Source organism: Euleptes europaea, chromosome 1 (genome assembly GCF_029931775.1).
Source record: "Euleptes europaea isolate rEulEur1 chromosome 1, rEulEur1.hap1, whole genome shotgun sequence".
Classification (NCBI taxonomy): Eukaryota; Metazoa; Chordata; class Lepidosauria; order Squamata; family Sphaerodactylidae; genus Euleptes; species Euleptes europaea.
In genome coordinates, this window is record NC_079312.1 from 15,705,370 (window position 1) to 15,718,053 (window position 12,684).

The following is a 12,684-nucleotide window of genomic DNA, read 5'->3' on the forward strand; positions in this document are numbered from 1 at the left end:
ATACCCCCTCCACGTGGTCTGCCTGCCTATACATATTATCTAACAACTCCTCGTCTCTGTAGAGCTTTTTGCTTGGCTAGATTGAATGCTAACCCTTCTATGGTAATGCAGGGCAGAATTCTGAATATACCATACTCAGACAGGATCTGCCCTTGCTCTTCTGGCTCTATTGACACATTAGCCCATGCCCTTTTGGAATGCCGCTTTTACGAGGAACTTCGATCACACTATATTTCCCCCCTTTTAATATACAAATCCAATGCCTCTGTGACTGACATAATGCCTTTTTTACTAAGCGACAGGGACCCCAAGGCTACATTGTCAGTGGCAAGATTTGTTTCAGTCCTTATATCCCTCCAACACTAGATATATGCTGCTCAAGATCAATTGATCAAGGAGCTTCTAAGGCAGTGGTTCCCAACCTTTTTTTGACCAGGGACCACTAGGACTTTTTTTTTTCAGTGCAGGGACCCTAAGGTTCGAAATAAAAATTCGGAGAATTTGAAAATAAACTTTAATCAAAACTGTTAGTTAAACATTAAACTTAGAATAATATTTAAAAATATATTTTTATAATAGAGAACTTTTAATTGAAAATATTAATTTATTATGGGTTTATAACTTTGTTTCACGGACCTTAATTTAGTTCTCGCGGACCCCTGGGGGTCCGCGGACCCCCAGTTGGGAACCAGTGTTCTAAGGGATAAAAGGAAAGGAAAGGAAAAGGACAGACCTCCTCAGAACAAGAAGGAACTGGCTGTGGCAGGGAGGGAGAGAGGTTGAGGAACAAAACAAGAGTGTCCAGTAATGTTATCTCTGGAAAAACACTAAGCAGAACAATTGTAAGGTGAAGCTTTTAAGTTAAGAAATAATTGAATGATGTATGAAGAAAAAAATACCTTTCTGCAGGAGAAGTCCAGAATCCAGAGTGTCTGAGGAAGGAAAAGAAACAAAAGTGAGAAGCAGACCTTGTGCCTATACCAATCTTGTGACAAAAACATCCATTAATTATATGGTCTCTTTTTCTCTTGGGGAGGGTGTCAAGAAATGCAAGCCTAGTATATTAGAGTTTGACCGTTCAGGACGAGATCTCCAGCATCTTGATAGATAGAAAACAGCCAAAAACCAGCCTGAACAGGTTCTGACCATAGCTAATGCAATGAGGAGTAATGGGTGCAATGACTTCAACAATGACTCAGCAGTTAGCTGATTGGTGGCTGGTGGTTGGAAAATGTATAAATGTATATATCTCTGTAACCAAGGTGTGGGAGATAATAGTGGATGTGATTTGTGTTGGAGATTGCTGTAAGTCTGAACACTGTAATATAAAACAAGCACTGTTTTATGTTGCCTGGCTTTACTGGTGGTTATTTCTGGGATTCTGCCTAATCCGCTGGCTCCTGCGACAGGGTTATGGGCCCAGTCCGCTACGCTGCACAGGTCTAAGTGTGGTGGTAGCATTGCAGAGTCCAGAAGTCCAGGAGGATACTAAAGCAGTAAGAGTCTGAGTGGAGTTATGGCTCAGTCTCTGATTCCGGTGGAAAAGCTGACCTCAGAGAATTACCACTTCTGGTTGGTGAGGTTGGAGCAATAACTCAAGCATGAGTCTCAGTGGGATGCTGTGGAACAGGTGCCTGTTACCCAAGTTGAGAGGGACCGGGACTGAAAGGCTCTGGCAAATGTCATTCTATCAGTGGATGACAGCCAGCTAATATATGTTGCTGGGAAAGACAGCGCCAAGGCGGCGTGGGAGGCGTTGAAGGCAGTTCACCTTCGCACCTCAGCCGGGACCATCCTTTTGCTAACAAGGAGGATGTATAGATGCCATAAATCGTCTCAGATGTCAACTGCCGAGCACCTCAAAGTTCTAGCAGAGTTATTTTGGCAATTAGCGCTACGATGAAAAATCTACTCTCAGGAAGACTGAGTCTACATATTGCTCGGGTCCCTGGATGAGAGTTTCCATGTGCTCATCACCTCATTGGAGTGCATTACTACAGCACAGCTCACGGAGGAATATGTGGCCGGGAGGATTCTGGAGGACGAGTCCCAATGCCAGGAGAGCCGGCGTGAGATGACTTCAGCCCAGCTGAGAGAGCAGCCGAGAGAAGGAGCAGCCCTGCATTCTTCACAGATGACACAGAAGCAAGTGCCAAAAGCAGATGGCCGAGGGAGTCGAATTCTCAAGCAGGAAGTGGAGGAGTGTGTGTTCAACGTTTGCTGGTGTTACGGCTGCGGGTCGACGCAACATATTTGCAGAGACTGTCCTGAAAGAAGTCGTAAAAGGCAGCAGAGCGAGAAGCAAAGAAGGAAGCCATTTATTACGCACACATCAGTCGTTTTGGCAGAAGCGGGAGAAGACACTGATTTGTGGTTATTGGACAGTGGTGCCAATCAGGTATTCATTAACAAGTCTTGTAATTTGGCCAGTAAAAAAGACTCAGCCAGGACTCATGTAAGTCTTGCTGATGGCAAGAAACTTAAGGTGGAGTGTGAGGGTGAATTGTATTTTCCTGCCCTAGGTCACACTTTCCCTAATGTATTATGTGTGCAATCAATAGAAAATAATCTATTGAGTGTGTCAGCCCTCGCCAAAGCTGGTTTTACTGTAATGTTCAAGGATGAAACATGCAATGTCAGCAAGGAGGGCAATGTGCTGTTAAAAGGGCAACTAAATCAAAATGCCTATGTGGTGCATAGTGGGTCCCCAAAGGCCAAAAATGTGGTAGAGGTGACTAATATAAATCCTCATAATGATTGTGTACACCTATTGCATAGAACAGTGGTCGGCAAACCGCGGCTCGTGAGCCGCAAGCGGCTCTTTGGCCCCTTGAGTGCGGCTCTCTGCATCCCCACACCCAGCCAGGCAGAGGCAGTGGGCTCCCGCCCGGCTCCAGCATGCCCCAGGCGGGAGGAGCCAGCAAGCGAGCGGGAGGTGGTGCCCCCTCCCCCAGCCTCCCCTCCTCTCTCTCTCTCTCTCTCCCCCTCCGGCGGGGAGGGATCAGAGGTGGCAGGGAGAGGCGGCAGCCGGATGTCCAGGCTGCTGCTGCAAGGGGGAGAGGTAGGCTCCGCCTCACGCTGGGCAGGAGCGGGCTTCCTTTTCACGCTTCCTTCAGCTGGCTCGGCTGGCTCGGCTGGCTGGAGGTAAATCCCATGGAGGCAGCAAAGCAAAGGGGAGGGGGAGGCAGCCGGAGCACTCCCCACGCAGGCGGGCAGGCAGGCTCATGCACATTCCGTGGGCAGGCGAGTGTGCTTTGGCAGCGGCCGTGGCAGTGACTTTGCCCTTTTCAATCGGTCTCCAAAGCCGATTATGATTGATTCCCCCCCACGTGATAGTTCTCCTTCTGGCACCTGCTGGTGTGGGGAGAGGGGGGGCAGAAACCTGGGCGGCGGCCTGCCCAAAAGCACGTCACGAAGAACTTTTCCCAGTGTGCGTCCTTCACAAGGAGGCCGGCATGTGCCTGGCGCCCGAGGGCGGGCTGAGGAGCTCGGGGCCCATCAAGGCCCAAGCGGCGGAGCCTGGCGACAACCCTCGTGGAAAGGAGTGCCCCGTGCACTCCCGCCGCCGCCTCACCCAGCCGGCCCGGGAAGGAGGGGAGGGCGGCGGGAGTGCCCGGAGGGGGGGCAGTGCCACCAAAGGCAGAGGAGAGGTCTCCTCAGCAGCGCGCCACAGCTGCCAGCGACCGCCTCGCCCTTGCCGCGCTCATGAGGCGCTGCAGCCGCCACCGCTGCTCGACGACAGCTGAGGGAAGGCGACTGCGGGGCGTCGGTGACCCGGGGGTGGGGTGGGGGGGGCGGCAGTGGGGCATGGGGGGAAACCCTCCCCGAGTCCAAATGGGGCGGTCCCCGAATTTCTCCTCTCATTGGACCTTTCAAGCTGACCACCTGCCAATGCCCAGCGCCAGGGGGGCGGGGGGCAGGCAGAGAGGAGCCCCCTTCCTGGGGGAGGCGGCGGGGGGGGGCATTTGAGCATTTGAGAACTCTGGCAGAATTGTTTCGGCAGCTAGAGTTGAGAGGAAAAAATGTCTCAGATGAGGATAAAGTATACATCATGCTGGGTTCCTTTGATGCAAGCTTTGATGTGCTGGTGGCATCTCTGGAATGCATGGCTGTGGAGCCGCTTACGTGTGATTATGTGACCGGCAAAATCCTGGAAGACGAGGAGCGTCGGCAGGAGGGACGGATTCAGAGGACAACAGCCCAGCTGAGAATGAGTCACCCCATGATGGATAGAGCAGCGTCTCGTCCATCTTCGGAGACTTCAGCTCAGGAGTTTAACAACCCGGATTTTCACCCCTGGCAGCGAGGTAATTTACAGTCAACGCCGAAGACCTCAGCCCAGCGACGGATTCAGCCTGTAAGTGGGAGTGAAGTCCACTGCGCAGAAGTTGTTGAAGCAGGGTCGTGGAACAGACTGGAGGAGTGACATCTTCAATCAAGAGGGAGAGGACTGTGTGCTCTTTGTCAGGAAATGTTATTCCTGTGGCAGCACTCAGCACCTCAGAAGGGATTGCCCTTAATTAAAGAAGAAGACGGCTAAGAAACATTTCCAGTCTGCCACACACACAGCTGTAGTGCTGGCAGAGACTAATAAGGGTGAGGATTTATGGCTGGTTAATAGCGGGGGTAGCAAGATTTTTGTTAAAGATAGCTCCTTACTGTCAAACACAAAGCAGTCTGCTAGAACGCATGTCAGCTTGGCAGACGGGAAACGTTTAGAGGTCCAGTATGAGGGCAGCCTAAACTTTCCAGAATTAAGCAATACGTTCCAGAATGTGCTCTGTGTACCTCTCCTGGAAAATAATTTGCTAAGGGTATCTGCTTTGACCAGGGCTGGTTTTTCTGTGCAGTTTAAAGGAAACTCCTGCCAGATAAGCAGAGAAGGAGACACGCTGTTGCAAGGGCACTTAAAGCAGGATGTTTATGTTGTGCGCAGAGGGGCTAGGGAAGCCACAAGCACAGTGGGAACTTTAAACAAAAATCCTCATCCAGAGTGTGTGCATTTGTTACTGTCATGAGTCAGCCTGAACTCTCCTCGGAAGAAGAGGAGGAAGGAGTGGCAGAGCAGGGTGATGCACCAGTGGAAGTCTTACCAGGGCGACTGGACCATAGGTCTGAACCAGCAAAGACGGCAGATGCAGAAGAAGGTGGTTCATATTGGGAAGGAGCAGAGGAACAGAGAAGGTTATCACCTCCAGACTCGCCCAGCCCAGTTAGCCGTCAAAGATCAAAGGTTCGGCTCAGTTTGCAGGAGAGGCGTCGCAGCGCGAGATTGCAGGCAATTGGTCGTAGGTGTTTGCAGGAGTCAACACCAGCAAGTGATGCAGAACAGCTGGTCCGGGAAGGGAGTTAGGAGGAACAGCCATAAATCTTAGGCTGGCCAGTCAGTCAGTGTGGGAACAACTTTGTTAATTGCTGCAAGCGCTGCGGCTCGTGCTGAGATCTCTGTGCTCAGTATTATCTCGCTTAGGTGCCAGCAACCAGCTCCTGCCCTTCTGGTATCCCTGCAGAACCTGGGAGGACCGAGCCTAGTCCTTGATTCAAAGGAGCTCGTTCTGGTGAGTAGACCTGTTCCTTGTTTAGAGTGCTGCCTTGGTTACACACTCAGTCCACCCACACTACCGGGAAGAGTAAACCGCGACAGGTTCTGCTCCCCCCAGTACTCTCCATTGCTGGGAGTGGAGTCAGAAGCCAAGCACCTCTGCCTGGTCCCTGCCTGTACGCAACACGTTGTTCCCACCCAACTTACTGGCTGCAAATGGAGGGAGAGGCTGCAGCTGCATTTGCTAACCAAATGCAGGCCCTGCAGGGGCAGGTTACCCAACTTACACAAGTGGTGACCTTGCTTCAACAGCAGCTGCTGCAGCAGCAGCTCCCACCTCCTGCTTTCCCAGCCAGACCACCTAAATGTCCGGTCTCTTTACCAGAGAAATTTGCTGGGAATGTGGAAGAGTTTCCCCTGTTTCTGGCTCAGTGCCAACTGTACATTCGGCTCCGGCCAGGAGATTTTCCAGATGCCAGTACTAAAGTGGGGTTCGTGCTGAGCCTGCTTAAAGGACCGGCAGCAAAATGGTCTACACCACTCCTCCTTAGGCAGTCCCCTCTGCTTCAGGATTGGGATGGATTTCAGGAAGAGCTCCAGAGGGCATTTGGGAATCCAGTCAAGGAAGAGAATGCCAATAGACAAATCCGTCGCCTGCGGCAGGGGCGGGGCACTGTAGCTACTTATGCCACGGAGTTCCAACTCCTGGCCCAGGATCTGGCGTGGAATGAGGTTGCCCTGGTGGATCAGTTTGTGGAAGGGCTCTCGGATGAGATCCTGGATGAGCTGGCCCGTACGGAGTGACCGGCAGCTCTTCGGGATCTGATAGTGCTGTGTCAGCGCATAGGCCATCGGCTGGAAGCCCGAAGACAGGCCAGGGCTGGGAGGTCACCGAGATATGAGTCCCCCCATCGGCTTGCACCAGTTCCCGAGCCAGGCCCACCTGCACCAAGGGAGAAGGGAAAAGGGGATCCCATGTTGCTAGGGCCCGGTAAACAGGCAGCCCCGGCTCATAGAAGCCCAACAGGGCTGGGGCAAACCATGACTTCAAATGGGGCCCTTGACTCTGGAGAGGGGCCACTCCTCCTCCCCATTGAGCTATGTCTGCCTGACCAACGACGACTAGCAACCTTCGCCATGATTGATTCCGGAGCAACGCGCTGTTTTATGGACCTGGGCTTCGCCCGTCAACATCAGGTTCCAATGCGGGCCAAGGCGGAGGTCTCCATGGTGGAGACCATTGATGGGCATCTGCTGAAGTCAGGTCCAGTTAAGCAGGAGACTGAACTCCTCGGATTGTGCATAAAGCAATACCAGGAGCCACTCTGCTTTGACTTAGTGCACATGCCTCGGTTCCCCGTGGTGTTGGGAATGACTTGGTTGATCCGGACCAACCCCACCATAGACTGGACCCAACGAATAGTCCGCATCCTGTTGGGTGAGTTGGACCCTCCGGGGCCGGTGCTTGCGGTAGCAACTGCCGACCAGAAGACCCCCATGCTCCCAGATCAGTATGCTGATTTTGCCGATGTGTTTGAGGAAAAGGGGGCTGACCAGCTCCCCCCTCACCGTCCCTATGACTGCGCTATAAATCTGGTCCCAGGAGCTCCGCTGCCTAGCAGTAGGCTCTATTCCCTGTCGGAGCCAGAGCGCGTAGCCCTTCAAGAGTTTTTGAAGAAAAATCTGGAACGAAGATTCATCCGCCCATCCACCTCTCCCACCTCAGCCCCGGTGCTATTTGTTAAAAAGAAGGGAGGAGAGTTACGGTTGTGTCATGACTATCGGGCTTTGAACAAGATTACGATCCGGGATCGTTACCCACTGCCATTAATCCCTGAACTGCTAGAACGACTCCGGGGAGCATCTCGATTCACAAAGCTAGATTTGCGAGGGGCTTACAACCTGATTCGAATTCGCTTGGATGACGAGTGGAAGACCGCCTTCGGAACACGATATGGCCAGTTCGAGTACCTCGTGATGCCTTTTGGTCTATGTAATGCACCGGCCGTCTTCCAGCGGTTTATCAATGATATATTCCAAGACTTGTTGGACCGGTATGTGGTCATTTACTTAGATGACATCCTGATCTACTCCAGGAACCCTGCCAAGCATACAGAACATGTGCGGACAGTCCTATCTCGTCTCCGCCAGCATAGGCTCTATGCCAAACTGGAAAAATGTGAGTTCAATCAGTCAGAGGTGGAGTTCTTGGGGCATCGCGTCTCCTCCCAGGGGATAAGCATGGACCCGGTCAAGGTTGAAGCAGTGCTATCCTGGCAAGCTCCACGGAACCGTAAGGATGTCCAGCGATTCCTAGGGTTCGCTAATTATTACTGCCAATTCATTCCATGGTTTGCAGCCCTTACGGTCCCGCTGACCCGCCTGCTACGGCCTAAGGAACCCTTCCAGTGGACGCCAGAAGCCCAACAGGCATTTCAGGTCTTGAAGAAGAGTTTCACCACCAATCCGGTTTTGGTGTACCCTGATCCTGACCTTCCCTTCATTGTGGAAGCAGATGCATCGGATACCGCGTTAGGTGCAGTTTTGGGGCAGAAACACTCTCCGGACGGACCGGTGCGACCATGTGCCTACTATTCCCGGCAATTCACTGCGGCCGAACGAAATTACACCATCTGGGAACGGGAGCTGCTAGCCATTAAAGTTGCCTTTGAAACCTGGAGGCATCACTTGGAAGGAGCACGGCATCCAGTGACGGTCCACACGGATCATCGCAACCTGGAGTATTTGCAGTCTGCCCGAGCTTTAAACCAACGGCAGATCCGGTAGTCGTTATTCTTCTCCCGCTTCCAGTTTGTCATTCGCTACCTGCCGGGGTCTCAGAATAAACGAGCTGATGCGCTCTCCAGAAAACCCGAATTTGCCCTGAGGCCAGAGGAGGAAAGGCCAGCGCCTAGGATCTTGGCCCCGGGAACTATAGCCGCAGCACTCCCCACTGAATCTTTACAAGATCGAATCAAAAAGGCCCAACAGGGAGACCCCCATGCTCAACGGATCTGCCAAGCCTTACAGGATCCAAAACAGAAACTCCCACCAGGGTATACCCAGCAACAGGACCTAGTGCTTTATGAGGGACGACTGTATGTGCCCCCGGGAACAGTACGAGGGGAGGTTCTCCAACTGGCTCATGATGCCCGAGCAGCTGGGCATTTCGGCCAGTATAAAACACTCCACCTCCTGTCCCGAGAGTTTTGGTGGCCACGGATGCAGGGAGAGGTCGCCCGCTATGTGCAATCCTGCCAAATCTGTCGACGGGCCAAAGGTGTCCCTGGGAAGCCGGTGGGACTCTTGCAGCCACTCCCCACGCCCATGGGACCTTGGAAGGCTGCCTCCATGGATTTTATCACAGATCTGCCATGTTCTCAGGGGTACACCTGCATAATGGTTATTGTAGACCTGTTCATGAAACTGGCTCACTTTGTACCTTGCCCGATGCCCCCGTCGGCAAAGGAAGCAGCTCGACTGTATCTGCACCATGTGTTCCGCCTCCATGGAATCCCCAGGCATCTGATTTCAGACCGTGGAATACAATTTACCTCCAGATTTTGGCGTTCCCTGCAGACGCTCCTAGGAACCCAGATACACCTGTCATCAGCTCACCATCCCCAGTCGGATGGCCAAACGGAGCGTACCAATGCCACATTGGAGCAGTATCTGCGCTGTTATGTGGGCTACCAACAAGATGACTGGGCTGAGCTCCTACCGCTGGCAGAATTTGCCTATAATAACTCGGTACACACCCCCACTCGGCAGACACCATTCTTGGCAACCTATGGGCGCCACCCCTGATACTTTCCACAGACCGCGCCAGCTTCATCCGTCCCTGCAGCAAACACCTTTGTACAGGAGCTACAGGCACTGCACCGGATACTCAGGGAACAACTCGAACGGGCCAAACATGCGTATAAAGAGATTGCAGACAGGAAACGCCAGATCGGGCCCGCTCTGAAGGTGGGGGATTCTGTATGGCTCTCCACCAAGTATCTCCGTAGCCAACGGCCCTCCAAGAAGTTAGATGACCGTTTTATTGGGCCCTTCCGGATTTTGGAGCAGATCAATCCTGTGGCATTTCGCCTGGACCTTCCCAGGACTATGCATATTCATCCAGTTTTTCATCGCTCCCTCCTCACACCGGTGGCGCCCTCACACCCCCTTCACAAGACAGCTGCTCCCCCACCACCGATATTGGTGGACGGCCAGGAGGAGTATGAGGTGGCCCGAATCCTGGACTCTCGTCGACATCGAGGGCGCCTCCAGTACCTAGTGGAATGGGAAGGTTATGGGCCAGAAGACAGGTCTTGGGAACCTGTGCAAAACCTTCATGCTCCTGATCTGATTCGGCAATTCCATCAAGCCCATCCATGGAAGCCTGGGGCTCCAGGACCCTCCGGGGAGGGGCCTGAGGGGGGGATGGTGTCATGAGTCAGCCTGAACTCTCCTCGGAAGAAGAGGAGGAAGGAGTGGCAGAGCAGGGTGATGCACCAGTGGAAGTCTTACCAGGGCGACTGGACCATAGGTCTGAACCAGCAAAGACAGCAGATGCAGAAGAAGGTGGTTCATATTGGGAAGGAGCAGAGGAACAGAGAAGGTTATCACCTCCAGACTCGCCCAGCCCAGTTAGCCGTCAAAGATCAAAGGTTCGGCTCAGTTTGCAGGAGAGGCGTCGCAGCGCGAGATTGCAGGCAATTGGTCGTAGGTGTTTGCAGGAGTCAACACCAGCAAGTGATGCAGAACAGCTGGTCCGGGAAGGGAGTGAGGAGGAACAGCCATAAATCTTAGGCTGGCCAGTCAGTCAGTGTGGGAACAACTTTGTTAATTGCTGCAAGCGCTGCGGCTCGTGCTGAGATCTCTGTGCTCAGTATTATCTCGCTTAGGTGCCAGCTACCAGCTCCTACCCTTCTGGTATCCCTGCAGAACCTGGGAGGACCGAGCCTAGTCCTTGATTCAAAGGAGCTCGTTCTGGTGAGTAGACCTGTTCCTTGTTTAGAGTGCTGCCTTGGTTACACACTCAGTCCACCCACACTACCGGGAAGAGTAAACCGCGACAGGTTCTGCTCCCCCCAGTACTCTCCATTGCTGGGAGTGGAGTCAGAAGCCAAGCACCTCTGCCTGGTCCCTGCCTGTACGCAACAGTTACACCGGCGTTTAGGCCATGCCTCATTTTCAACAATAGAAAACCCTGAGCTTGCTAGGGGAAAATGAGGTGAGGCTAAACAAATGTAATAATTTTCTTGATTGTACAGTATGTAAATCAGTAAAGAGCAGAAGGTGTCCAGTGGCCAAAGTCAGCCAGAGGGTGACAGACAGAGCCTTAAAAATTGTCCATGTAGATATCTGTGGCCCCTTCCAAGAGTGTGTGTAAGGGAACAGATGGGCTCTGGTTCTGGTTGATGACCACATGAGGTTTGGCTGGGTTTATCTGCTCAAGCACAAGAGTGAAACTTGTAAAACAATCAAGTACTGGGTGAACAGAGTGGAAAGGCAGCTAGGTTTGCCAGTTGCCAATCTCCAATTGGATCGTGGTGGAGAGTTCTTGTCAAATGAGTTAGCCCAGTGGTTAGAGAGCAAAGGGATTCAGCACAGACTTGCTAACCCTTGTGACCCCAGGAAAATGGAGTTGCAGAAAGACGGATAGGATATTTAAAATCCATGATGTAATCTCTGTTGGAGGATGCTAATCTAAAGCCTAGGTTCTGGGCGGAGGCAATTAAGGTTTCTAATTACCTCATTAATAGGTTGTGTTCTTCAAGCATTGATAACATCCCCTATATGGTTTTGTATAAAAGGAATCCATCCTTGAAGCATTTGAGAGTGTTTGGTGCCAAGGCTTGGGTGGATATACCTTTAAACATAGGAGGGGAGGCAAAAAGTCCAAACCACTTTTGTTCCTTGGGTATCAGAATGCTGCAAAATCCTACCGATTTACTGATACTTACAATAGGATAACAATTAGCCGTTCTGTTAATTTTGGAGAGTCATTCAACTGGGCAAGGTTACATGGCTCAGATAAGGTGCCTGACATGATATCTCTTCCAATTAATGAGCAGCTGGAAGCCAGAGATAACAGTGGTTCTCCAGCTAGGGCTACAAGAAGGGAGAGTGTAAGGTCTGAAACTTCAGAAGGTTCTCCAAGGAGGGAGAGTGCAAAGTCTGACACTTCAGAAGGAGAGAGTTCTGAAGAGACTGAGGTCAGGAGGTCTGAATGCAGCACCAAAGGTGTGCCGCCTACAAAGTTTGGTTTTGACTGTGATTGTGTCAATAATGTATCAGAAGTGGAGCCAGCTTGCTATGAAGAGGTACTTTCTCTGGAGAAGGGAGAGAGGAGTTTATGGCTAAAGGCGATGCAGGAAGAAATGAATGCATTAAAGGAATGTAATTGTGAGAGCCATGTGTTCCTGACTCCATTTCCCCTTAGTATCATCCATCTCTGTCCCTTTGAACTCGTAAAAGCAGTTCACACCTCCCCATGCCTTCCTGGACCCCGGCGCCTCTTCTGCCTTTCCCAGGTGCCGCTCCTACCCTCCCCTTAGTCGCTTCCTGCAAGCACTCCCTCGGGCCGATTATGGCCTTGAGGGTCTGATACTCCTAACCGTCTCGCTGGGACCCGTTTGATGTTTTGTATTACACCAATCTCCTTTGTAACTTCCCACGATCGGAAGTGTGAACCCCAGTGCCCTGTAGTCAATATATTCTGTAACTCTGATAAGCTAGCTCACTTGCAACTTCAAACCCGTGTCTGTCTTGTACTATCTGAAGCCTTCAATAAATCCTTTGTTTCTGCATCCAAGTCTGAGCAAGTGATTTTGCGAAGTTAGCACAGCTAGGTTGGGACTCTCACATTAAGTTGCAAGTCCTTGCCTTTTCGTTCTGCACCTGTACCTTAAGGGACAGTAATGCCAGGCGAAGAGGATCCCTCTACACCCCCGGGTTCACCGGAGAAACCCGAGGCACCTGAGAAGCCGGACCCTAAGGAGGAGGTTGCCAAGCGGAAGGTACCCGGTGCCCCTCACCCGGGACCGGGCTTGGGTACGAAAACCAAGGACACCTTTAACTCCTGGCTGGACTCTCCTAAGGGCTGGTCGCTCTCCCGGACCGAGGCGAAGCACCGTCGCATGGCTTTGTCT

General features: G+C 52.1%; 1 protein-coding gene across 1 annotated transcript in view; it reads right to left on the bottom strand.

Annotated features, from left to right (window-relative positions):
- Positions 1 to 12,684, bottom strand: part of LOC130493960 (tripartite motif-containing protein 10-like) — a 36,024-nt gene that overhangs the window by 5,240 nt on the left and 18,100 nt on the right. Inside the window, exon 7 of the mRNA XM_056867592.1 lies at positions 900 to 932. Within this exon, the coding sequence (XP_056723570.1) occupies positions 900 to 932 (33 nt within the window). The remainder of the gene's footprint in view (positions 1 to 899; positions 933 to 12,684) is intronic.